General features: G+C 43.1%; 1 protein-coding gene across 1 annotated transcript in view; it reads right to left on the bottom strand.

Annotated features, from left to right (window-relative positions):
* The window catches only part of LOC311131294 (ras-specific guanine nucleotide-releasing factor RalGPS2-like), a 100,349-nt gene extending 73,680 nt beyond the window's left edge, over positions 1-26,669 (bottom strand). Inside the window, exons 1-3 of the mRNA XM_084164191.1 lie at positions 26,557-26,669; positions 26,062-26,166; positions 7,831-7,881 (exon numbers count right to left, since the gene is read on the bottom strand). Coding sequence (XP_084020317.1) covers positions 7,831-7,881; positions 26,062-26,166; positions 26,557-26,610 — 210 coding nt within the window. The 5' untranslated portion in view covers positions 26,611-26,669. The remainder of the gene's footprint in view (positions 1-7,830; positions 7,882-26,061; positions 26,167-26,556) is intronic.
* Between the last annotated feature and the right edge of the window lie 711 nt (positions 26,670-27,380).

The following is a 27,380-nucleotide window of genomic DNA, read 5'->3' as shown; positions in this document are numbered from 1 at the left end:
CCATCCACCTCCAGTGTGTACCAGGCAGCACCCTGCCACCTGGCATCCCTCAAACATAACATCCTAAAACCCAACGCTTCCTTCAACAACACATTCCTCTCATCTGAACTAAAGGAAAGGCTAAATTATATCTTGTAAAGACAGAAAGGGCCCTACTTTCCCAGCTACCTCATAAACTCTCCCAATTACAATCTGTGTGTGTAAAACCAACGGCGAACTGTTGTACAGCTAATCCAAAAGCAGTTACGATTTTATGTACAATTGTGTCATCTCATTTCACTCTAAAGGCATTAAAAACAACATACTTTAAACAGCTATGCAGATGGCCCTTTAGTCCATGTGTTTGACAAGGTAGTCCTGGTGTGTGTGTGTGGAGAGGTTTGACGAGTTAGAAGCGTTCAGTAGAGGACTTTAATGGGGCTAGTAAAGTACAGTCAGCCTGCTGAACCAAACCACAGATGGGTTTCACTAGTTTCCACATCGTCCAGGCCTAGAGATCAAGTACCAGAATCAATCAGTCAGAATCAATCAATGATATTCCCCTACCACATAGCTGTTGCGTTACGTACAATTGTCAATTGGTCTATTTGATTGGTTATGTCTGTGCCAAGCCATTGTTGAATTGGTGCCAATGCCTTGTGCGTAAAGCATTAAAAAAAAAATTCACCACAAATTCGGGATCATTATTTGAGAGGCAGTGGTTTGCCTTGGCGGTTGAAGTTGGTCACAGACCAGTCCTACCCTCACCTCAACGTTTTCCATTGCTAATGCACAGACGATTCCACAGCATGCGTTTTCAAGTACACACACACGGCTAAATCAACTCCAGCCAAACCACTAACAGAGCTGATCTAATGTGAGATACCACAGCCACTTCTCCGCTCTGGGCCTTGTTTCAGTCAACACAGTGGAAACCTGAAGCTCCACAGGCCCTGTGGACCAAAAGAGCATCAGCTACAGCTGAGAAGAGAAGGACGGGGGAGAGAGAGAGGAGTAGAGAGAGCGAGGAGGGGGACATTAGCTCCAGCTTGTGGAGAGATGGGGAGGGGGAGAGAGAAAGAAAGAAAACGAGAGGGAGAGAGCAAGAGCTAGTGAGGTTGACTTAGGTTGACAGCATTCGTATTGGAAAGTTAGTGTGTGGTAATATTACATGGAGGGGTCAGGTCTGTGCTTTAAGGCCAGGAGAGAGAAAGGCAGTAGGAGACCCTCCTAATTGCCTGAGCCGAGTGCCTCAATACCACAGCAACATTACCTACAGCTCTGACACCTGATTGGCATTCAGACCATTACCTTAGCTGCCTCTAGGAAGCCCTATGAAATGTATCTGTGTGTGTGTGTTGTACATTCCCCTTCTCATTCAAGCCTATGAAAATGTCTCTCTCTCTCTGACAGCTTAATTCCAGAGCCCTGCATGCCAGCCCCCTATTGGCTAGTTTTATATGTTAGGTGGTTAGCTCATATCCTGCGAATATGTATGCATCCCTACATGACTAATTTTATATGATGTGTAGGAGATTAGTTTTCCAGAGACACTCCATCTAGAATGCCTGTAGTGTATGTTATACTACTGTCCTGGGCCCGGTTTCCCAAAAGCATCTTTAGGCTAAGTTCATTGTTAGAACCTTCATAAGAGCATCATTAAATCTCTGAGCAGTTTCCCAAAAACCATCGTTATTAATGTTGCACTTGAAAACGCTCGTAATCCAACGGCTGCCTCACACCACTAGAATAGCTAAGTGCCCCCCCGTGTCCCTTTATACACAGATCTCCGCTAAACATAGAATCACGTGGTTTATCCACATCTCTGTGGCCGCCGATAACTTCAGAACAAAGTTGACTACATACAAAGTTGCCAATGCCTTTGCAATTGATACAAACAAGCGACGTATAAAAATATCCTTAAAATGAAAACCGAGATGACTGCATTAAAATACAATGTACAAAACATTAAGAACACCTTCCTAATATTGAGTTGCGCAACACCCCCCCACACCCACACCCAGATGAGTCCACCAGATCAGAGGCAGTAGGGATGACCACAGATGTTCTCTTGAGAAGTGCGTGAATTGGACCATTTTCCACCCTGCTAAGCATTCAAGATGTAATTGGTAGATTTGCGTGTCAGGGAAAATGTATGTTGTAAAAAGTATATTCTCTTTAGGAATGTAGTGGAGTAAAAGTTGTCAAAAATATAAATACTAATTTAAAGTACAGATACCTCAAAAAACGCCTTAAGTAGTACTTCAATGTATTTTTACTTAAGTACTTTACACCACGGCTTACAACCATACCCCGTTCAAAGGCACTTAAATATTTTGTCTTGCCCATTCACCCTCTGAATGGTATACAGTGCATTCGGAAATTATTCAGAACCCTTGGCTTTTTCCACATAGTTAAATTACAGCCTTATTCTAAAATTTATTAAAAAGTGTCCCCCCCCCCCCCCCCCCCCCAATCTACACACAATACCCCATAATGACAAAGCAAAAACAGGGTTAGAAATCTTTGCTAATTTATTGAAAATAAAAAACGTATACATCACATTTACATAAGTATACAGACCCTTTAATCAGTACTTTGTTGAAGCACCTTTGGCAGCGATTACAGCCTCAAGTCTTCTTGGGTATGATGCTACAAGCTTGTCAAACCTGTATTTGGGGAGTTACTCCCATTCTTCTCTGCAGATCCTCTCAAGCTCTGTCAGGTTGGATGGGGAGCGTTGCTGCACAGCTATTTTCAGGTCTCTCCAGAGATGTTCGACCGGGTTCAAGTATGGGCTCTGGCTGGGCCACTCAAGGACATTCAGAGACTTGTCCCGGAGCCACTCCTGCGTTGTCTTGGCTGTGTGCTTAGGGTCGTTGTCCTGTTGTAAGGTGAACCTTCGCCCCAGTCTGAGGAGCAGGTTTTCATCAAGGATCTCTGTACTTTTGCTCCGTTCATATCCTGACTAGTTTCCCAGTCCCTGCCACTGAAAAACATCCCCACAGCATGCTGCTGCCACCACCATGCTTCACCGTAGGGATGATGCCAGGTTTCCTCCAGACGTAACGCTTGGCATTCAGGCCAAAGAGTTCAATCTTGGTTTCATCAGACCAGAGAATCTTGTTTCTCATGGTCTGAGAGTCCTTTAGGTGCCTTTTAGCAAACTCCAAGCGGGCTGTCATGTGCCTTTTACTGAGGAGTGGCTTCCGTCTGGCCACTCTACCATAAAGGCCTGATTGGTGGAGTGTTGCAGAGATGGTTGTCCTTCTGGAAGGTTCTCCCATCTCCACAGAGAAACTCTAGAGCTCTGTCAGAGTGCCCCTCGGGTTCCCTGACAAAGGCCCTTCTCCCCCGATTGCTCAGTTTGGCCGGGTGGCCAGCTCTAGGAAGAGTCTTGGTGGTTACAAACTTCTTCCATTTAAGAATGATGGAGGCACTGATGTTCTTGGGGACCTTCAATGCAGAAATGTTTTGGTACCCTTCCCCAGATCTGTGCCACAACACAATCCTGTCTCGGAGCGCTACGGACAATTCCATCGACCTCATGGCTTGGTTTTTGCTCTGACATGCACTGTCAACTGTGGGACCTTATATAGACAAGTGCGTGCCTTTCCAAATCATGTCCCAATAAATTCAATATACCACAGGTGGACTCCAATCAAGTGGTAGAAACATCAAGGATGATCAATGGAAACAGGCTGCACACAAAAGATTGCTGAGATTTATTTATTTAATCCATTTTAGAATAAGGCTGTAAAGTAACAAAATGTGGAAAAAGTCAAGGGGTCTGAATACTTTCCATTTAATCCTAGTAAAAATTCCCCTTAGTTAGGATCACCACTTTATTTTAAGAATGTGAAATGTCAGAATAATAGTAGAGAGAATTATTTATTTCAGCTTTTATTTCTTTCATCACATTCCCAGTGGGTCAGAAGTTTACATACACTCAATTAGTATTTGGTAGTGTTGCCTTTAAATTGTTTAACTTGGATCAAACATTTCGGGTAGCCTTCCACAAGCTTCCCACAATAAGTTGGGTGAATTTTGGCTCATTCCTCCTGACAGAGCTGGTGTAACTGAGTCAGGTTTGCAGGCCTCCTTGCTCGCACACGCTTTTTCAGTTCTGCCCACACATTTTCTATAGAATTGAGGTCAGGGCTTTGTGATGGCCACTCCAATACCTTGACTTTGTTGTCCTTAAGCCATTTTGCCACAACTTTGGAAGTATGCTTGGGGTCATTGTCCATTTGGAAGACCCATTTGCGACCAAGCTTTAACTTCCTGACTGATGTCTCGAGATGTTGCTTCAATATATCCACATAATTTTCCTTCCTCATGATGCCATTTATTTTGTGAAGTGCACCAGACCCTCCTACAGCAAAGCACCCCCACAGCATGATGCTGCCACCCCCGTGCTTCACGGTTGGGATGGTGATGCAGTGGTCTAACTAACGGCTAGATAGCTCTGCCACCTGCCTGCCCAATAAAGGGTAACAGCATTCATAAACCCCGTTATAAAATCATTATTAGAATTTTAACCAATGACCAGGACAGCTTAAACTATTGGATGGAAAAGGTTACTTATTTGTTCATTAATTTTGACGTCTTGCATATGAATAGTAATGTCTTTATGAGGGTCCGGTGTTGTGAGAAAAAGGTACAGTTGGGACGGACTCTAAAGAAGAGAAGTGATCCACGGTTAAACTACTGCATCACTGGTCTGGTTAAGACTTTCAAAGCATCACTTCATGGAAAACAAACGTCATCATGTCATCCAGAGTCATATTAATTTCTTTCCCAAGCTATAACACACAATATTTTACATACAGCAGGTTTTTAAAGGACCAAAGAGTTGTGTTTTCATTTTTGCCAAGAAAATAATTATTTGATACGGGTATTGTCACAGCCCTAGCTTCACCATTATATAAAACATGTGCCATGTCATGTACCATTAATGATGATGAGTATTTAAACCCAAACTGGGAGTGAGAGCGAGACGGAGGGCTTTGTACTGCTTGCGTAACTCTGAATTTGTGTATTGACATCAATGAGAGAGTTCCAAAAAATATATATAGTTAGGCATCTCCAGTAAGGTTTTGGCCAGTGTGAGAGTCAGTCAAAGAGATCAGGCTCTAGTCGTGGCTAGTGTCCAGAGTGGTAGCAGAAGGCCAATATATTTCAGTATCATAACAGGACATACTTTATAGGACACTAAAAGATAAGGAGAAAAACTCTGTCTGTCAGTCACAGTAAAATTCTAACTACATCCCAGCCTTCAATGTCTCTCCAGTCATGTTATTCACCATTTTCATACATTCAGTTAAACCCACTGAGTGATATAACAGAAGACACAGACACACACATTCATACCATGGACGCACAGACAGACAAGTTTTTTCCCCATTCTAGATGTGAGTGGAAGGAGAGTGACAGGAGTACAAATTCCAGCTGAAGTCAGCTCAGTGACGGCTCTGTATTACGGAGCTCTCACACACACACAAACAGAGACAAACACATAGTCAGAGCAGGAAGAGCCCTCTGTCCGTGCCAACGCACACTAGGTAACTCTGCTCTCTTCTCCCTCACTCCAGCCCACTCACCTCTACAGTCCCCCTGTTCCCTGTTCCCTGCACCCCACCTTTCACCTTATTTAATGTAACTTCTGCTCCCCCCCCCTCCTTTCTCTTTTCCTCCCATACCCCATCTCCCTCCACTCTCCTCCTTCCATCCCCTCTTCTCCACTCCTTCCATCTCCCTCTCCAGCAATCATAAAAGTGAAGGGCCCAAAACGCTACATTGGGTTTCAATGTGAGGAGAGATCATCAAATGCATTCTAAAACTCAGTCAGTCAGTAACAGGAGTACAATGAGAGCATCCTGACTGGTTGCATCACTGCCTGGTTTGGCAACTGCTCAGCTTCCGACCGCAAGGCACTACAGAGGGTAGTGCGTACGGCCCAGTACATCACTGGGGCCAAGCTTCCTGCCATCCAGGACCTCTATACCTGGCAGTGTCAGAGGAAGGCCCTAAAAATTGTCAAAGACTCCAGCCACCCTAGTCATAGACTGTTCTCTCTGCTACCGCACGGCAAGCGGTACCAGCGCACCAAGTCTAGGTCCAAGAGACTTCTAAACAGCTTCTACCCCCAAGCCATAAGACTCTTCAACATCTAGTCAAATGGCTACCCAGACTATTTGCATTGCCCCCCCCTCCCCCCTCCCTCCTTTACGCTGCTGCTACTCTCTGTTTATTATCTATGCATAGTCACTTTAATAACTCTACCTACATGTACTTATTACCTCGACTAACCGGTGCCCCCGCACATTGACTCGGTACCAGTACCCCCTGTATATAGCCTCGCTATTGTTATTTTTCCTTTTTTCCTTTTATTTCGTATTATTTTATATTGTATTTTTTTGTGTGATTTTTTTTGGGGTATTCTTTCTTAAAACTGCATTGTTGGTTAAGGGCTGTAAGTAAGAATTTCACTGTAAGGTCTACACGTGTTGTATTCGGCGCATGTGACAAATAACATTTGATTTGATAAGTCTGTCTGCAGTCAGGCAGAACAGAAAACAAGGGCATGTTAGTCTCCATAAATCCTTCGGTAGCAAGCTGTGGAAAGGCACCAACAGAGACAACAGTAAAACTGTCTTTCATTGGAGGTACACTTTGGAGGTGTGTGGCCACTTGCAGACACCAGTTAATCCTCTCAATCAAACAATTTTTTTGTCTTATGTTGCACCTACCCGACATCTTCCAGGAATATTCTTATCATGTTGCTGAATGTATCCAAAGTATTGTCAGACTTCGTTATCAACAAATGCGTCGAAAAGTACAGTGCCTTCCGAACGTATTCATACCCATTGATTTATTCCACACATTCCAAAAGATTATTTTTTTTTTTTACAAATCTAACCATCTTCACACAATATCCCATAATGACAAAGTGAAAACATGCTTTTAGAATTTTTTGCAAATGTATTGAAAATGAAATACAGAAATATCTAATTTACATAAGTATTCACACCCCTGAGTCAATACATGTTAAAATCACCTTTGGCAGCGATTACAGCTGTGAGCCTTTCTGGGTAAGTCTCCAAGAGCTTTCCACACCTGGATTGTACAATATTTGCCCATTATTATTTTCAAAATTCTTCAAGCTCTGTCAAATTGGTTGTTTATCATTGCTAGACAACCATTTTCAAGTCTTGCAGGTTTAAGTCAAAATCAAATGGCTAAATGTTCCTTGGTATGACCATCTTAAAACAATTCCATATGTTAGCTTAGTAGAACCCCCCCGGCAGCCAAATGTAGTTTGAGCATAGGTGGAATGAATAGGCCTACACTGCTAGCCAGTCAGAACCAAGAGTGATTCCTAGTTGCAGCGGGCCTGTGTTGTATCTGGCCTCAGGGTGGTGGTGTGGTGTGGACGTTGCTTTCACTGGTGGGCTGTGGCCAACCCTAGACACAGGTTAGCCCTGAGGCCTGTCAACTCCCTTAACAAGGCTACAGAGAGGAAGCACGCACACACTTACACTGGCTTTCACAGAGGCCTTTTATAGGGTGAGAATTAGTGTGTGTGTGGGCTTGTACTACTATCATTGTGGGTTCTGGAAATCCCCATAAGTCCCCACAAGGATAGTAAAACATTTTGCACTTCCCATGAGGACAAAGGCTATTTTAAGCTTAGTGGTAAGGTTTAGGGTTAGAATTACGGTTAGGTTTAGGAGTTAGGGTTAGGGAAAACAGTTCCCCACAAGGATAGTAAAACTGTGTGTGTGTGTGTGTGTGTGAAGTGTGTAAGAGGAGAAGCAGGAACACAGACGGTCAAGTACTGTAACGCACCTCAGGCTGGATGGCTTTGAACACTGGAGCATCCATGAGAGTGATCTGACCCTGGAGAAAAAGAGATGAGAGAGAAGAGATAGAGAGAGAGGGGAGAGGGAGAATGGGAGGTACAGAGCTGTAATTAGGGCCACAGAATTGGAATGAAGAGTTGACCAGACATCATTGCAGTGCTTCCCAAACTGTATTCAACACTTCCAGAATAACCAGGAGAAATACCATATGTTGGGGAGAGGTAGCATAGCGGTTTAGAGTGTTGGACCAGTAACTGAAAAGTTGCTAGTTCAAATCCCTGAGCCAACAAGAAAAAAAGAAATCTGTCGATCTGCCCTTGAGAAAGGCACTTAAGGGCATTTCTATCGAAAAGGACACGAGCATCAACCTGTGAAGTTCATAAGGACATATCAAATTGGGTGTCAAATGAAAGTTAAGAGACTATATTTTAGGGAAATGAAGGCATAGATACATTTTTCAACCATTTTCCACCTAAAATAAAATCCATAAGTAAAGACGTTGATTTCTTGATAAACAGATGGAAAAGAGGTATTAGAAAACATCTACCAGAAAAAGTCTTAAACGCTATCAGAAATACATCAAAATACAATAATGTTGACTTAAAGATGCCTGCCAAATAATATCAACACATATTTAGTTGGAGAGATTGTTTATCTTATTTAAGTTTAAGATTGCCTTGCGCCTTTTAATTCCGTTAGCAAAAACCCACATATCTTAAAGATATTTTCTAATTTCTCTCCATCATGAGGGAGGATAATGAAAGTTCACAGAAGTAACAAGTAATGGTAGACCTACCAATTAGTTACTGATTTTACTGATATCAATTTTGTTTATGAAGTAATAGGTCATTCAAACTCGTAATTCCGTTACCAAATTGGTAATGGAAATACCCCAAAATCTGTAACGGAAATACTGCAACTGAACTGGCTACAAAGGGATATGATAGTAGTCACAATCACAAACCACATTTGGGTCACCTGCTACTGTCCTCCCTTCCACTGACATACTGGTATGTTCAGCTCATAATTGTTTTCTGTTTTCTGTCATCTTTGTCTTTCTGTTGTTTGCTGGTCAAATCAAAAGTGTTACAGTCTGAGTCTGGACAACCCCTCCCTATCTCTGCCTTCATCTCTCACTATCCACTTAATGTCACCTCTCCCAGCTCTTGACACACCTACCCATGAGGCCCCTCTCTTTACATTTACTGTAACCAGCATCCTCACCCACTGAGCACTGACCGACACCAGACGTCCATGGACGTTGAACAGTAATTGAAATTAGTCGTACAGTACAATACAGTAAAGAAAAGTAAAGTATAATACAGTACAGTATATTGTACTGTACTAAACAAAAATATAAAACGCAACATGTCAAGTGTTGGTGTCACGACTTCCTCCGAAGCTGCCTCCCCATCCTTGTTCGGGCAGGCTTCGGCGTTCGTCGTCACCGGCCTTTCTAGCCACTGCCGCTCCATATCTCATCATTCCATTTGTCTTGTCTTGTCAATTACACACACCTGGTTCATATTCCCCTCATTAGTATGTGTTTAAGTGTTCCCTCTGCCCCCTTGTACTTGTGGGTGATTGTTTCATGTGAGATGAGTGTAGCTCGGTGAAGCTACCTGTACTTTGTATTGCCGGGATATATTTTCCCCTGTGTGCCTGTATTTGTTCCAGTGCGCCTGTTTTGCGCACTGGACTGTTGACGCTATCCAGCGTAACTGTGTACTACGGAATAAACTCTGTATTCTGTGATTTACCCTCCTGCGCCTGACTCCTTCAAATCACACTCTCACAGTTGGTCACATGTTTCATGAGCTGAAATAAAAGATCACAGAAATGTTCCATACGCACAAAAAGCTTATTTCTTTCAAATTTTGTGCAGAAATTCGTTTACATCCCTGTTAGTGAGCATTTATCCTTTGCCAAGATAATCCATCCACCTGACAGGTGTGGCATATCAAGAAGCTGATTAAACAGCATGATCATTACACAGGTGCACCTTGTGCTGGGGACAATAAAAGGCCACTCAAATGTGCAGTTGTCACAACACAATGCCACAGATGTCTCAAGTTTTGAGGAAGTGTGCAATTGGCATGCTGACTGCAGGAATGTCCACCGGTGCTGTTGCCATTGAACTTAATGTTGATTTCTTTACCATAAGCCGCCTCCAACATCGTTTTAGAGAATTTGGCAGTACGGCCAACCGGCCTCACAACCGCAGACCATGTGTAACCACGCCAGCCCAGGACCACCACATCCGGCTTCTTCACCCGTGGGATGGTTGGAGACCAGCCAACCGGACAGCTGATGAAACTGGGTTTTCACAACCGAAGGATTTCAGCAAAAAAATGTCAGAAACCGTCTCAGGGAAGCTCATCTGCGTGCTTGTGGTCCTCACCAGGGTCTTGACCTGACTGCAGTTCGGCATCATAACTGACTTCAGTGGGCAAATGCTCACCTTCGATGTCCGCTGGCACACTGGAGAAGTGTGCTCTTCACGGATGAATCCCGGTTTCAACTGTACCGGTCAGATGGCAGGCACTGTGTATGGCGTCGTGTGAGTGAGCCGTTTTCTGATGTCAACATTGTGAGAAGAGTGCCCCATGGTGGAGGTGGGGTTATGGTATGGGCAGTTATAAGCTACGGACAACGAACATAATAGCATTTTATTAATGGCAATTTCAATGAACAGAGATACCAAGATGAGATCCTGAGGCCCATTGTCCTGCCATTCACCTGCCGCCATCACCTAATGTTTCAGCATGATAATGCACTGCCCCATCCATGTCGCAAGGATCTGTACACAATTCATGGAAGCTGAAAATGTCACAATTCCTGGAAGCTGAAAATGTCCCAGTTCTTCCATGGCCTGCATACTCACCAGCCATGCCACCCATTGAGCATGTTTGGGATGCTCTGGATCGACGCGTACGACAACGTGTTCCAGTTCCCGCCAATATCCAGCAACTTCGCACAGCCATTGAAGAGGAGTGGGACAACATTCTACAGGTATAGATAATTTTCTAATACAAATGTTGTGAAATGATAAAGGTAAAACATAGTAAACATGATTGATACTTTGTAATCCAGATGCATGCCTGAATAGTGAATATAGTCAATGCAGTGTGTAACTGTTCTTTAATGTGTGTATGAATATTATTTTTTAAGAAAGTGTCTGAGTCACGCCACCAATATAATAGGATAAGAGACAGACGCCCCACCTAGAGAAGCGCACATAGCCCTTGTAAGAAAACTGTGTGTGGTACTTGGACTTTGGAAGATGGTGGTGGCGTGACACCGAAATATGTTAATCATGTACATTTAAGGGAGTAACTGTGTAGGTTGTATAAACATGACTATGCACTGATTCTGTGTAAAAGGAGAGCTCAGAGTCAGGGCAGACAGTTGCTCCATGGACCAGCTCGGTTTTGTTGCGCTATAATAAAGTATATTTTTGAATTCACAAGCTCCGTTTTTTTGAGATATACTTTTGATTTAAATATTTCTACCACATAAATGGCGAGCTTGCAAGGAGTGACAAACAGGGACCAAAGACGGTGAATACCTGCGACTGTGAACGGCTTGGACGGACTACACAAACAAAGTGGCCACTGAAAAAAGGTAAGCAAAGTTCTTACTTAATAGTATAAAGTTTGTGTGGGTCGCGCCGGGGCCCGACCTCAGTTGCAGTACACCAAGTAGGTCTCTCCAAATTTAAGAACTAGAAAACCAGAAACTGGGAGCTTTTGAATTCAAAATGCATGCTAAAATGATAAAGGGATAAAAAGCCTTGAGGGTTGCAATACATAGAAAATAGTTTAAGTAAGAGTAGATCTGCTCGGTCCGGGCAGGTGGGTGGTTTGCTTGGGTCGTTATGGTTCATTCAGTTGTGGTCGGGTTGGGTGTTTTATCTGTCTCGTTCATGTTGCTCATCTGGTCGGTTTGATCAATCCGCTTGATTCGATTGTTTTGTCTGACTTGTTTTGTACTCATCGAGGTCACTCGGTTGTTCGTCTGAACCGCTTGTTCAAATCGTTTGATTCATTTGTTCGTCCTGCTGGTCATTCTGTCTGATTCATTGTGAATCATCCAGTTGTGATCGAGTTGGATGGTTCATCAGTCTCATTCAGGTTGCTCATCTGGACAGTCTGATCAATCTGTTTGATTCGATTACTAAATTCGTGCATTCAATCATCGAGGTCACTCGGTTGTTCAGCTGAGGCATTTGTTAAATTCGATCGATTCATTTGATTAATCCTGCTGATCCTTCTGTCTGGGTCGCCTCAGCGTGAGCGGCTGTCCATCGGTTTGAGCGATCAGAAAATAAATAAGAAGTCCCGCGAATACCGCTCTAGGCGTGTCGAGGAAGTGAATTGCTTAGAGGTCTGCATAGGTGGGCAAAAACCCTGTATAATACCGCTTTTCTTGTGTTGAGGAAGTGAATCAGGAAAGGGGCTGAATTTACAGGTCGCTTTGGAAAGCGTATGGTATATCACTAGAATAACTACATTAGGTAGGCAGAAGTCCTGTGAATACCACTCTAAATGTGTTGAGGAAGTGAATCAGGAAAGGGGCTGAATTTACAGGTCGCTTAGAAAAGCGTATGGAAGAGTGACAGTGCAAGTGAGTGTGAAAATAATTCTGATCTGGTGGGGAAAGGTTGGCGCACCTCTTCTGGGCCGTTGATTGAGTGTAACCTGGTAGAGAGGACGCACCCGGTCTGCACCAGGGGTAAAAGTGTGAATGCATGTGTGATTGAAATACTAAAAAATAGAGAGTGAACGGTGTGTGAATGCCCATTAAAGTACTAGGGGTAGAAACACACATACAGTTAAGTGGTTTGAAGTTAAGAAAAACACAAGCAAAGGAACGATTCATGAAGTGTTCCACACAAAAGAAAAGTGGACATCTGGAAAGATAAGAGAAAAACCGAACATATATTTATGACAACTAGATATTCAGTAGTTGGGAAATAGGAGAAATACGCAAAGGAAAGATTCATGAGGTGTTCCACACAAAAGAAACATGGAAATCAGGAGATATAAGAAATAACCAAACACACATTTATAAGGGTAGTCTGCAACCAAGAAGTAAGGGAGGAAAGAGTGCAGAATAGGAGAAAAATATGAGGGGCAATATCCAATCTTAATAAAAGGCACCCAGGCACATTATGTTCCATGGGGATCGCAGGACCTGGAAGGATTGGTTGTCCGCCTGCCAGATTTGCATGATGGGGCAGGAAAATGGATAAGAACCTTTGAGGAGCAAACCATGGGGAAACTGCTGGCTGTGGGGGATCTGAAGGCACTGTTGGCAAGGGTGGTAGGAAAGGCAAAAATTGAGGATGTACTGAGGAACAGTAACCTTGAGAGAGAAGTGAGTGACCCGCAAGGAGAAGGGATGGATTTTGACTCACACCGCCCTGAAGTCTGGCGAGCACTGAGACTGGAATATCCGGCGAGAATTGACCAAGTCACTAAAAGGGGGAACACTGGGGGAAACGGAGAATCCAGCTGCCTACCTACACGAACAGATGAAACAATGGAGACTGGAAACAGAACGAGACCCAGAAGGGGACCCACTAATGACAACACTGTTCCGAAACCCACTGAAAAGCAGGCTGGAGGATGTGGTAGGACTAACCTCAAAGTCACACAAATAATTCTGTGACCATGTGATACATGCAGAAGAAAAACACAGAAAGGATGAACAGAGACTCACAGAACAGGGGAGAGACATTCAGAGAAAGCTGAATCAACTCCAACTGGAAGAACTGACAGGCAGAGGGAAGAAGAAAATCCAGGCTCCAGTAACAGCACCTATGACTGAGACAGGAACGGTGGCTGCAGTCTCCTCCGGAGGGCCACAACTGCTTCCCGCGCCACAGGCCCAAGTGCAACCCACACCACCAGTAGTGAATGTATATGCACAACAACCCCAGCAATGGAATAATAACAATAGATAACAAAAACCTCTGCAAAACAATCAAAAAGGAGGAAACCGGGGCCCACAACGGCCACCTAGAACCTGCTGGGGATGCCAACAGCCAGGGCATACCAGACGAAACTGCCCCACAAACCCCTGGCAACAACAGGGGAACAGAAACCAAAGTAATTGGAAACAAACTGGCGGCTGGCAACAAAATCAGAATCAATTCCAAGGTCCTGTGAACCCATGGGCGGGGCCCAATCAGGGGTACTAGGGGTGCCCAGAGAATCCTACAGGGGAGGGTCAGTTTCCAGTGTTAACTACGTGAGCTGATCAAGAACCTATGCTGCAGGTTCAAATAGAAAATAGAGGCACACCCATGATGATAGATACTGGAGCCACTTACACTTGTGTAAGTCCAAATTATGCCTCTCACCTCCCCATGTCTGGCAAATACGCCAAAACTGTAGGATTCTTGGGACAAACACAGTTAATTCCAATAACAGCTCCAGTTCGCCTGACAGTGGATGACTAATCCGCAACACTCCCTATACTCGTATCAGAACACACCCCTGTCAACTTATTAGGAAGAGATGCCCTATGCAAAATGGGTATACAAATTCGGTATTCCTCTGAAGGGGTAATTATAGATAAGCAGGGTTATACTTACAAATGGTAATGACACAGGGCACAGCAAATGTATATTGGTTAGGGGGCATTGAGACAGAAGTAGATAAGACAGTCAAGAAGTGGGGTAGGTTTATTCAGGCTCAGACACCAGTAGCAGATAGAGGAAAATCAGAATATCATTGCACAATGCAATACGATCCCTATCGTGATGATCTTTTAGAACAGTTGTGGTTGTTAAACACAAATGGGATATCAGTACCAATTATGTCTCAGTACAAAGTCATTGGAAAACAGGGAGCAGCAATGGAGGTAACAGACAGGGACGGCTCAGACTTAGTGGCAAAACGGTATAATGTTTCTGGTGCTGCCCCACACATTACTTTACTAATAAACAAGGGAATGGAGGCCAAGGATTCAGTTTTCTCTGATGGAACACCCATACAACACCACGAGCAGATTGTAACATTTATGACGACGTTAATGTACCCCACAAAACTGGCGATAATAAAGTATCAGGCGCATAAGAAAGGAAATGGGCTTGTAATCAAAGGAAACAATGCGGCTGATGAAGCTGTCAAAAAGGCATCTAAATAAACCATCCCAGTGTTAACGGCACCAATGGTCATTATTGAATCTATACCACAACCAGACAACATAATTAGGATGCAGGAAAGAGCAGGACTTTATGAACAAACAATGTGGCACCAAAGGGGGGCCACCAAAGGAGGTCTCATGAAGGAACCATAGTAGCGCTCATTTTGTTGCTCAATCTACTGATAACTGATGCGCATGGTTTTGACCATTGCGCAAGGGGGGGAAGTGATAAGGAAAATTTAAAAAACAGGGATACTCACCATATCTACAGGCAACGGTAGATGAGGCATTAACAAAATGTGAGGTGTGCGCACAAAACAATATACGAAAAGGAATAACTACACCTATAGGTCACATACCAGTTCCAGAAGGACCATTTCGACACCTAGTCATGGACTACGTACAGTTGAAGTCGGAAGTTTACATACACTTAGGTTGGAGTCATTAAAACTCGTTTCCAACCACTCCACAAATTTCTTGTTAACATACTATAGTTTTGGCAAGGCGGTTAGGACATCTACTTTGTGCATGACACGTAATTTCTCCAACAATTGTTTACAGACAGATTATTTCACTTAGAATTCAATGTATCACAATTCCAGTGGGTCAGAAGTTTACATACACTAAGTTGACTGTGCCTTTAAACAGCTTAGAAAATTCCAGAAAATTATGTCATGGCTTTAGAAGCTTCTGATAGGCTAATTTACATCATTTGAGTCAATTGGAGGTGTACCTGTGGATGTATTTCAAGGCCTACCTTCAAACTCAGTGCCTCTTTGCTTGACATCATGGGAAAATCAAAAGAAATCAGCCAAGACCTCAGAAAAAAATGTGTAAACCTCCACAAGACAGGTTCATCCTTGGGAGCAATTTCCAAACGCCTGAAGGTACCACGTTCATCTGTACAAACAATAGTATGCAAGTATAAACACCATGGGACCACGCAGCCGTCATACCGCTCAGGAAGGAGACACATTCTGTCTCCTAGAGATGAACGTACTTTGGTGCGAAAAGTGCTATTCAATCCCAGAACAACAGCAAAGGACCTTGTGAAGATGCTGGAGGAAACCGGTACAAAAGTATCTACAGTGGGGGAAAAAGTATTTAGTCAGCCACCAATTGTGCAAGTTCTCCCACTTAAAAAGATGAGAGAGGCCTGTAATTTTCATCATAGGTACACGTCAACTATGACAGACAAAATGAGGGAAAAAAATCCAGAAAATCACATTGTAGGATTTTTAATGAATTTATTTGAAAATTATGGTGGAAAATAAGTATTTGGTCAATAACAAAAGTTTCTCAATACTTTGTTATATACCCTTTGTTGGCAATGACACAGGTCAAACGTTTTCTGTAAGTCTTCACAAGGTTTTCACACACTGTTGCTGGTATTTTGGCCCATTCCTCCATGCAGATCTGCTCTAGAGCAGTGATGTTTTGGGGCTGTCGCTGGGCAACACGGACTTTCAACTCCCTCCAAAGATTTTCTATGGGGTTGAGATCTGGAGACTGGCTAGGCCACTCCAGGACCTTTGAAATGCTTCTTACGAAGCCACTCCTTCGTTGCCCGGGCGGTGTGTTTGGGATCATTGTCATGCTGAAAGACCCAGCCACGTTTCATCTTCAATGCCCTTGCTGATGGAAGAAGGTTTTCACTCAAAATCTCACGATACATGGCCCCATTCATTCTTTCCTTTACACGGATCAGTCGTCCTGGTCCCTTTGCAGAAAAACAGCCCCAAAGCATGATGTTTCCACCCCCATGCTTCACAGTAGGTATGGTGTTCTTTTGGATGCAACTCAGCATTCTTTGTCCTCCAAACACGACGAGTTGAGTTTTTACCAAAAAGTTCTATTTTGGTTTCATCTGACCATATGACATTCTCCCAATCCTCTACTGGAACATCCAAATGCACTCTAGCAAACTTCAGACGGGCCTGGACATGTACTGGCTTAAGCAGGGGGACACGTCTGGCATTGCAGGATTTGAGTCCCTGGCGGCGTAGTGTGTTACTGATGGTAGGCTTTGTTACTTTGGTCCCAGCTCTCTGCAGGTCATTCACTAGGTCCCCCCGTGTGGTTCTGGGATTTTTGCTCACCGTTCTTGTGATCATTTTGACCCCACGGGGTGAGATCTTGCGTGGAGCCCCAGATCGAGGGAGATTATCAGTGGTCTTGTATGTCTTCCATTTCCTAATAATTGCTCCCACAGTTGATTTCTTCAAACCAAGCTGCTTACCTATTGCAGATTCAGTCTTCCCAGCCTGGTGCAGGTCTACAATTGTGTTTCTGGTGTCCTTTGACAGCTCTTTGGTCTTGGCCATAGTGGAGTTTGGAGTGTGACTGTTTGAGGTTGTGGACAGGTGTCTTTTATACTGATAACAAGTTCAAACAGGTGCCATTAATACAGGTAACGAGTGGAGGACAGAGGAGCCTCTTAAAGAAGAAGTTACAGGTCTGTGAGAGCCAGAAATCTTGCTTGTTTGTAGGTGACCAAATACTTATTTTCCACCATAATTTGCAAATAAATTTATTAAAAATCCTACAATGTGATTTTCTGGATTTTCTTTTCTCAATTTGTCTGTCATAGTTGACGTGTACCTATGATGAAAATTACAGGCCTCTCATCTTTTTAAGTGGGAGAACTTGCACAATTGGTGGCTGACTAAATACTTTTTTTCCCCACTGTATATCCACAGTAAAACGAGTCCTATATCAACATAACCTGAAAGCCAGACTACGGTTTGCAACTGCACATGGGGACAAAGATCGTACTTTTTGGAGAATTGTCCTCTGGTCTGATGAAACAAAAATAGAACTGTTTGGCCATAATGACCATCGTTATGTTTGGAGGAAAAAGGGGGTTGCTTGCAAGCCGAAGAACACCATCCCAACCGTGAAGCACGTGGGTGGCAGCATCTTGCTGTGGGTGTGCTTTGCTGCAGGAGGGAATGGTGCACTTCACAAAATAGATGGCATCATGAGTGGCGCAGTGGTCTAAGGCACTGCATTGCAGTGCTAGCTGTGCCACTACAGATCCTGGTTCGAATCCAGGCTCTGTCGTAATTGGCCCAGCGTCGTCCAGGGTAGGGGAGGGAATGGCCGGCAGGGATGTAGCTCAGTTGGTAGAGCATGGCATTTGCAACGCCAGGGTTGTAGGCTCGATTCCCACGGGGGGGCAGTATGAAAAAATAATGTATGCACTAACTAACTGTAAGTCGCTCTGGATAAGAGCGTCTGCTAAATGACTAAAAATGTAAATGTAAAAATGAAGGAAAATGATGTGGATATATTGAAGCAACATCTCAAGACATCAGTCAGGAAATTAATGCTTGGTCGCAAATGGGTCTTCCAAATGGACAATGACCCCAAGCATACTTCCAAAGTTGTGGCAAAATGGCTTTAAGAACAACAAAGTCAAGGTATTAGAGTGGCCATCACAAAGCCCTGACCTCATCCTATAGAAAATGTGTGGGCAGAACTGAAAAAGTGTGTGCGAGCAAGGAGGCCTACAAACCTGACTCAGTTACACCAGCTCTGTCAGGAGGAATGGGCCAAAATTCACCCAACTTATTGTTGGAAGCTACCCAAAACGTTTGACCCAAGTTAAACAATTTAAAGGTAATGCTACCAAATACTAATTGAGTGTATGTAAACTTCTGACCCACTGGGAATGTGATGAAAGAAATAAAAGCTGAAATAAATCAATCATTCTCTCTACTATTATTACTTAAAATAAAGTGGTGATCCTAACTGACCTAAAACAGGGAATTTGTACTAGGATTAAAAGTCAGGAATTGTGAAAAACTGAGTTTAAATGTAGTTGGCTAAGGTGTAACTTCCGACTTCAACTGTAGATATGATTTTAAAAAAGGTGAATGGCAGAAGATACAGTGAGGGAAAAACGTATTTGATCCCCTGCTGATTTTGTATGTTTGCCCACTGACAAAGAAATGATCAGTCTATAATTTTAATGGTAGGTTTATTTGAACAGTGAGAGACAGAATAACAACTAAAAAATCCAGAAAAACACATGTAAAAAAAAATATGAATTGATTTGCATTTTAATGAGGGAAATAAGTATTTGACCCCTCTGCAAAACATGACTTAGAACCCTTGTTGGAAATCACAGAGGTCAGACGTTTCTTGTAGGTGGCCACCAGGTTTGCACACATCTCAGGAGGGATTTTGTCCCACTCCTCTTTGCAGATCTTCTCCAAGTCATTAAGGTTTCGAGGCTGACGTTTGGCAACTCAAGCCTTCAGCTCCCTCCACAGATTTTCTATGGGATTAAGGTCTGGAGACTGGCTAGGCCACTCCAGGACCGTAATGTGCTTCTTCTTGAGCCACTCCTTTGTTGCCTTGGCCGTGTGTTTTGGGTCATTGTCATGCTGGAATACCCATCCATGACCCATTTTCAATGCCCTGGCTGAGGGAAGGAGGTTCTCACCCAAGATTTGACGTTACATGGCGCCGTCCATCGTCCCTTTGATGCGGTGAAGTTGTCCTGTCCCCTTAGCAGAAAAACAACCCCAAAGCATAATGTTTCCACCTCCATGTTTGACGGTGGGGATGGTGTTCTTGGGGTCATAGGCAGCATTCCTCCTCCTCCAAACACGGCGAGTTGAGTTGATGCCAAAGAGCTCGATTTTGGTCTCATCTGACCACAACACTCTCACCCAGTTCTCCTCTGAATCATTCAGATGTTCATTGGCAAACTTCAGACGGGCATGTATATGTGCTTTCTTGAGCAGGGGGACCTTGCGGGCGCTGCAGGATTTCAGTCCTTCACGGCGTAGTGTGTTACCAATTGTTTTCTTGGTGACTATGGTCCCAGCTGCCTTGAGATCATTGACAAGATCCTCCTGTGTAGTTCTGGGCTGATTCCTCACCGTTCTCATGATCATTGCAACTCCACGAGGTGAGATCTTGCATGGAGCCCCAGGCAGAGGGAGATTGACAGTTCTTTTGTGTTTCTTCCATTTGCGAATAATCGCACCAACTGTTGTCACCTTCTCATCAAGCTGCTTGGCGATGGTCTTGTAGCCCATTCCAGCCTTGTGTAAGTCTACAATCTTGTCCCTGACATCCTTGGAGAGCTCTTTGGTCTTGGCCATGGTGGAGAGTTTGGAATCTGATTGATTGATTGCTTCTGTGGACAGGTGACTTTTATACAGGTAACAAGCTGAGATTAGGAGCACTCCCTTTAAAAAATGCAAATCAATTTATAACATTTTTGACATACGTTTTACTGGATTTTTTTGTTGTTATTCTGTCTCTCACTGTTCAAATAAACCTACCATTAAAATTATAGACTGATCATTTCTTTGTCAGTGGGCAAACGTACAAAATCAGCAGGGGATCAAATACTTTTTTCCCCTCACTGTACATGCTAGTGATCATAGATAGATTTAGCAGATGGGTAGAGGCGGTACCGTCAGCAGATCTAGGATCAGGGACAGTAATCACATTTCTAACCAGAGGGGTAATACCCAGATTTGGAATACCGACAGAAATCAGTTCAGACAATGGATCAGCATTTATTCAGAAAACGGTGAAGCAAGTACTATAGCAGTTAAAGATTAAGCAGAGACTAGGGTGTGCATATCAACCACATCCTGGATGATTCAGATGGTACCACGTTGTACTTCCTTACACCTGTATCGCCGTGGGCGTCGCTCGAATCACTGTGTATGGTCCTTCTCTCCTGGATCCCAGGAGACCAAGTCTACATCCGAGTGTTCCGCAGAAAGTGGAACGAGCCCAGGAGAGAAGGACCATACACAGTGATTCGAGCGACGCCCACGGCGATACAGGTGTAAGGAAGTACAACGTGGTACCATCTGAATCACTGCACCAGGGTCTCGAAGGGAACCGGCCTGCCACCGGCGAGCCATGAGTAAGCTGAGGATGTCAAGGCACCAGGCGGAGTCCAAGAAGAAGAAGCAAGTACGAGCCTCAGCACCAACATCGAAGGCCAGCAGGCACTCCCTCCTGAAAATCCGGAGTCAGGAGATGGGACCTGATGATGTGGGGAATACTTCTGATAGGATACCTGCTATGTCAGATGCCCCAAGCACATGCGATCACCCAGGCAATGGAGGGACAACAGGAGATGGAGGGGAGAGTGACTTCCCCGCCATTGAAGAAAGTGACTCCTCTGCCATTGAGGAGAGTGACTTCCCTACGATTGACTTCTCTGCCCTCTTATGGTCCCCAACAACTGAAAAGCTGTGGAATTACTCTAACACTAATAGCAGTTAACCTAGGAAAGATGGTAGTGAGCCTGCCCACAACTATAAAGTATTCTAGAGATAGCCTTACTGAACCAGGAAGAGTATCTGTTGTGAACAGAGACCAAATTGTACACAGGCTGGCCTAGACTAGGCAGATGTCAGATAGAAGGATATGCACTGTTTAAAATAAAATGCCTAAAAAAAAATCATTGGGTGGAAGTTAAGCCAAAAATAAATAAAAATTGAAAACTTGTAGGGAATAGATATGCAAAAATAATGGATATAAAACAAGCCAAACATCTTATGATCTCACCAGTACTTAAGGAATTGGCCCCTGAAGCTAGAATAAAAAATAATAAAAAAGCAGGTACCATTGGAAACAGCTCGAACTAGTATTTTTATTCCAGCACAAGAAATGACAGCTACAGAAACTCAAAGATCCTTTTCAATACGGAGGATCAAACCTCTGCCAGAACTATCACTTTGTGGGTGGGCTAATCATCAAACAATAGGAGAAGCAATATGGGATGAAGATGGCTGTAAAATAGAAATTAACAAAAAAGACACCACTTGGGAAATTACCGTAGAGGAATTGACACAAGAAAACGATGCACGTTTTGGAAATAGTTAGCACTAAATGGTCAGAAGGGAATAATATAACAACGATTGATATTACTCATATTCCCACATGTCAATCTAGACAGGAAGGAGAAATAGGGACAGCTAATGTAACTATGGCAATCACCCAAGGACCGTCAATTATTGTAACACCTAAACCAATAAAGACAGAATTAGAAACAACAGAATCAACTGGGTTCTTTCAAAATGTATGGGAGTCTTTGACTAATTGGGGAAAACAGGAAAATAAACAAATCTAGCTCAGCCCCAGCAGTAATACCGGAAATAATGAAAGCACCAACAAAACTAAGGAGACTATGGGAGGGAGCATTACAAAATGATTGGTACAGATGGGCACAGTATTCAGCTAAAATAATTAATAAGAAAACAAATTGTCTAGTATGCGCCCCCTCCCCATTAAAGGAACTGATAGTAATACCAAGTCCACATAGCCACAGGGACCGTGCTGACTTTAAACAAACATTCTGTCACCTCAAAAGATCAGAGAGACCCTATTGCCCTGCAGAACGCTTATCCTTCTTAGGAAGTCCTGACTACCACAAATACTATAATCAAGCAGGATTGGGGGAGTGGTGTAAAAAATTAGATGTCAGAATAGAACCAAGAAAAATGGAAACACCAGAGAAATATCAAATAGATTATGAGCAGAAGTATGAATGCTACAACAAAACAAACGGGGAACATGATTTGGGAAAATGTATGGGTGAGACCACATGGCACTTATATAGCGATATCTCCTGGAATGCAGACACCCCTCAAAGAGCAAACTATCAGGTGGCAGGGTCAAGCACTGTAGTGATAGTGACTAATGGAGGGCCTTGGTGACCCTGGGGAATGCGAGAAGCAGACACTATCACTGCCACTGATCTCTCCTTATGAGGAGCAATCGGTAGCAGTGGCAGATTTATTTTGGGTATGTGGAGAACAAAGAATTAGAGCCACTTTGAGAGGATGGATGGGAATATGTGCTAGAGCACAAATGCTTCAGGAAGTTATTATATCAGAATGGGAGGTAGCAAAAACAACAAACCAGGACGCACAGAATAATAATAAAAGGGTAAAAAGAGCGTATGAACATGACCCCAATGTATATTTGGATTCAATAGGTCAGCCTAGAGGAATTCCAAATGAATACAAGGCAAGAGATTAAATTAAAGCAGGATTTGAATCAATATTCGTCTGGATATCACCCAACATAAACCTAAAATGGATCAATTATATTTACTATAATCAACAGAGGTTCATTAATTACACAGACTCTGCGTTAACAGCTCTGGGAGAGCAAGTACAGACTACAAGTAGAATGACATGGCAGAATAGGCAGGCTTTAAACTGGCTGTTGGCAGAAAAAGGTGGAGTTTGTGTTATGTTTGGGGATGAATGATGTACCTTCATTCCCAATAATACTGCCCCGGATGGTTCATTCACTGAAGCAATGACTAAGCTCAAAGGACTACGAAAATAAGTTAAGGACAATGCTGGGAATGACGCTCACACTTGGGATTGGATGGACTTAACTTTGGGAAAGTGGGGAGCAATGTTTACAAAAATGGCGATCATGATAGGCATAGCACTTGTAGTAATGGGAATGTTTTTTTGCTGTATACTACCTCTGTTGAAGTCACTTTTGATCCAAACCACAATAAAGCAAATGACTGTACAGACAATTGTTAATAATTCAACCAAAGAAATACACCCTGTTCAGGACAGTATGTTAACGAATATGGAAAGCCCTGTAATATTAAAGGAGGACCAATGGACTGCCCATTTGGGAATCCTGAATGTCTGTATGGTGTTGTCCCTGGGGGTGGATGGGCCTGTCATGGTTACAAAGCTCAACAGCGACAATTGGAGGTTAGCTTAGAGGGAAACCTTCCGGATTTGTACCCAGTACCCGACTGGGCTCCTCGTCCTCATTGAGATGGGTCAGACAATGAGGAAGATACATTGGTCTGAATATATTCTTATAAAATGTAACCACAGATGGCAAAGCTAAGAATAAGTATATGCACATGCTTACATTCATTTTATGTTAACTTTTGTTTTAATGATTGGGACTTTGAAAGTCCCAAAGGAGGGAATATATAGATAATTTTCTAATACAAAATATTGTGAAATGATAAAGGTAAAACATAGTAAACATGATTGATACTTTGTAATCCAGATGCATGCCTGAATAGTGAATATAGTCAATGCAGTGTGTAACTGTTCTTTAATGTGTGTATGAATATAATTTTTTAAGAAAGTGTCTGAGTCACGCCACCAATATAATAGGATAAGAGACAGACGCCCCACCTAGAGAAGCGCACGTAGCCCTTGTAAGGAAACTATGTGTGTTACTTGGACTTTGGAAGGTGGTGGTGGCGTGACACAGAAACTCTATGCGAAGGAGATACGTCGCACCGCATGAGGCAAATGGTGGTCACACCAGATACTGACTGGTTTTCTGATCCACGTCCCTACCTTTTTTAAAAAGGTATCTGTGACCAACAGATGCATATCTACACTCCCAGTCATCCATAGATTAGGGCCTAATGAATTTATTTCAATTGACTGATATCCTTATATGAACAGTAACTCAGTAAAAATCTTTGAAATTGTTGCGTTCATATTTTTGTTCAGTGTATTATCTACTGCACTGAACTCAACCCTACTCTGCTGTGCTGTGCTGTATTGTACTGCACTGTGATGTCCAAACTTCAGGAGAATATCATTCATATCCATAATTATGCATTTCTGTGTAGTACAGATCAGGGACCCATGATGTAATTCCATTCCTGTAATTCCGTTACCGGGTGTAAATCCACTTCACTTACTTAATAACCAAAATATATTTTTTCAAACTCTAGGTGCCATGTCATAGTTGACACCCCATTCTTTCTGTAGACATCTGTGAATCTTAATTCGGAGCAGATATATGAAGAGTTTTTGGAAAAACGTGGTCGCATACAAACCTGAGAGATTTTACCGTAATTCTGCAGTTGTTCCACTAAATTAGTTTTTGTACATCTTTCAGTGGAAATTGTTAAAAGTAGTCCTTGTATGGTTTGTTAAACTTTGAAATCAAATGGTTTTCTTTTTTCATACATTTAAAATAAAACTGAGTCAAAGCGTAATTCCGTTACCGTGGAATTGTCCTTAACCCTAATTGCTCCGGTATCTCAGGGAAAGTGGGATATACAAAAAACACACTCTGTCGTAGCCGGCCGCGACCGGGAGATCCATGGGGTGGCGCACAATTGGCCCAGCGTCGTCCAGGGTAGGGGAGGGAATGGCCGGCAGGGATGTAGCTCAGTTGGTAGAGCATGGCGTTTGCAATGCCAGGGTTGTGGGTTCGATTGCCACGGGGGGCCAGTATGAAGAAAATAAAAATAATTTGATGTATGCACTCACTAACTGTATAAGAGCGTCTGCTAAATGACAAAAAAATTTAATAATCTTGTACAGGTTACACAATCTTACATTTGTGAAACAGGACAAATAAGCACCCCCTATTTGACCTTTGACCATGAAAGGTTAGAGTGCTCCCTGTCTGTCTAGCTGGGTATGGCAGGGCAGCGGAGAGGACTCCCAACAGTGAGAAGAAAGGCTCAAACTACAGTTCTACCTAGAACATTGAGTATGGAACCTTCTTAAATACTTAACCAGAAGAACTGTGTCAGAATTAAAGAGCTGCTGCATTAATCACATCATAAATCAGCTGTGCTACATTAATGCTACTATACTGCCTACAGAAATACCAGTCAGACAGTGGACCTAAATATTCTATAAATAATATACAGCGCTTTGGCTTTTCAGGGAAAAGCAGGTAAATGACAGGGCCATTCGTTATACTCTACAGAGTGATAGCCTAGTCTACGCAGTGAGCTGGTTTATGTTGTCTGACATCATGGAAACTGACTGTAGGATATTAAGGAGGGCCGTGGTGATTCATCAGATGCTGGGAGCTGTAGCTTTTAGATTGGCCTTGTTCTATTGAGCATGTCAGAGGAAATTAGGGCCAGTGTGTCCTCCTGCCAACACACATCAATTATTCCTCAACTCACCCACTTACTCCTCCCATCTTCCTCTCTTTCTAAAAGACAGTCCAAGATGCATCATTCTCATTCCCCTTCCCTCTAGTGTCTCACAAGCACTATTCCTTACACACACACACACACCAGTATGTTGGATAGGTAGCTACTTACGGCATACTCCTCCGGGGTGACCTTCAGGACATCGAAGACGACGGCATCAAAACTCTTCTTTAGTTCAGAACCCTTCTCACTGAGAGATTCTGAGCTGCTGCTCTTCTAGAGACACACACACACACACACACACACACACACACACACACACACACACACATTAGGACAGGGAACATGGGAATCTAAAAGCTAAAAGAAATAGGGGTTTGATTGACACCCACAATGCTCTTTATATCAGTGTTTCCAAACCTCTCCTGGGGGAACACTAGACAGTTCACTTATGTTCAAGCCCTGCAGGGCCACACAAATTAAAAGGATACTTCGGGATTTTGGCAAGAGGCCCTTTATCTACTTCCTTTATATACTAAAAATGGTATCCACAAGTTCATCTGACTCTGGGGAAGTAGATAAAGGGCCTCATTGCCAACATTTCAAAGAACCCCTTTAAAATCATTAGAATGGAAGGAGTTAAGGGGGTAAAGGAGTGAGTCTCACCTCAGAGGCAGTGGCGGTGGTGATGCTTGATTGGCCATTGGGGAGGTCCATCATTCCCACACCATCAGTCTGTCAGTACAAGAGACCACTCCTCATCCTCATCCTCAGTGTGTGCACTCTGGACACAAAAACAATTACAATGACAGAGAGAAACTACATGTAAACCCATGTCTACTAAATGACTAAAATGAAAAACTCTAATGCTTCATTTTTCAGACCAATGTTGACAAAACCCTGGATTAACAGTGCCACCTTGTGGATGAAACTGGTAAGAGATTAATTTGAGAGAGAGAGAGAAGACGGACAAGAGAGAGTGGACAAGAGAGAGAGAGAGAGAGGAGACAGAGCGCGAGACCGACAAGAGAGAGATACGAGACGAGAGAGAGAGACACGAGAGAGATTGTTGCTACGGTACAGGTAACTGACAAAATAATGGAAACACTTGAGTAAATGAGTGATACAGAGTATATTGAAAGCAGGTGCTTACACACAGGTGTGGTTCCTGAGTTAATTAAGCAATTCACATCCCATCATGCTTAGGGTCATGTATAAAAATGCTGTGTCGGCCATTATTTTGCTACGACCCCATAGGATGACAATGACCCCCCCCCCCACAGTATGAAAAATGTATGCACTCACTAACTGTAAGTTGCTCTGGATAAGAGTGTCTGCTAAATGACGAAAATGTAAATGTACTAGCATGCCAGCAGTTCCCATAGACTTCCAGTCATTGCGCTAACTTTAGTTAGCAATTGAGCTAACGCTAGTTAGCAACTTCCTTCTCTAGACCACATTTCACCAGAGGGCTCTTCACAGAAACACAA

Source organism: Coregonus lavaretus, assembly GCF_964263955.1.
Source record: "Coregonus lavaretus genome assembly, chromosome: 6".
Lineage (NCBI taxonomy): Eukaryota > Metazoa > Chordata > Actinopteri > Salmoniformes > Salmonidae > Coregonus > Coregonus lavaretus.
The sequence above is the reverse complement of the archived record's forward strand: the minus strand, read 5'-3'. Positions and strand labels throughout refer to the sequence as shown.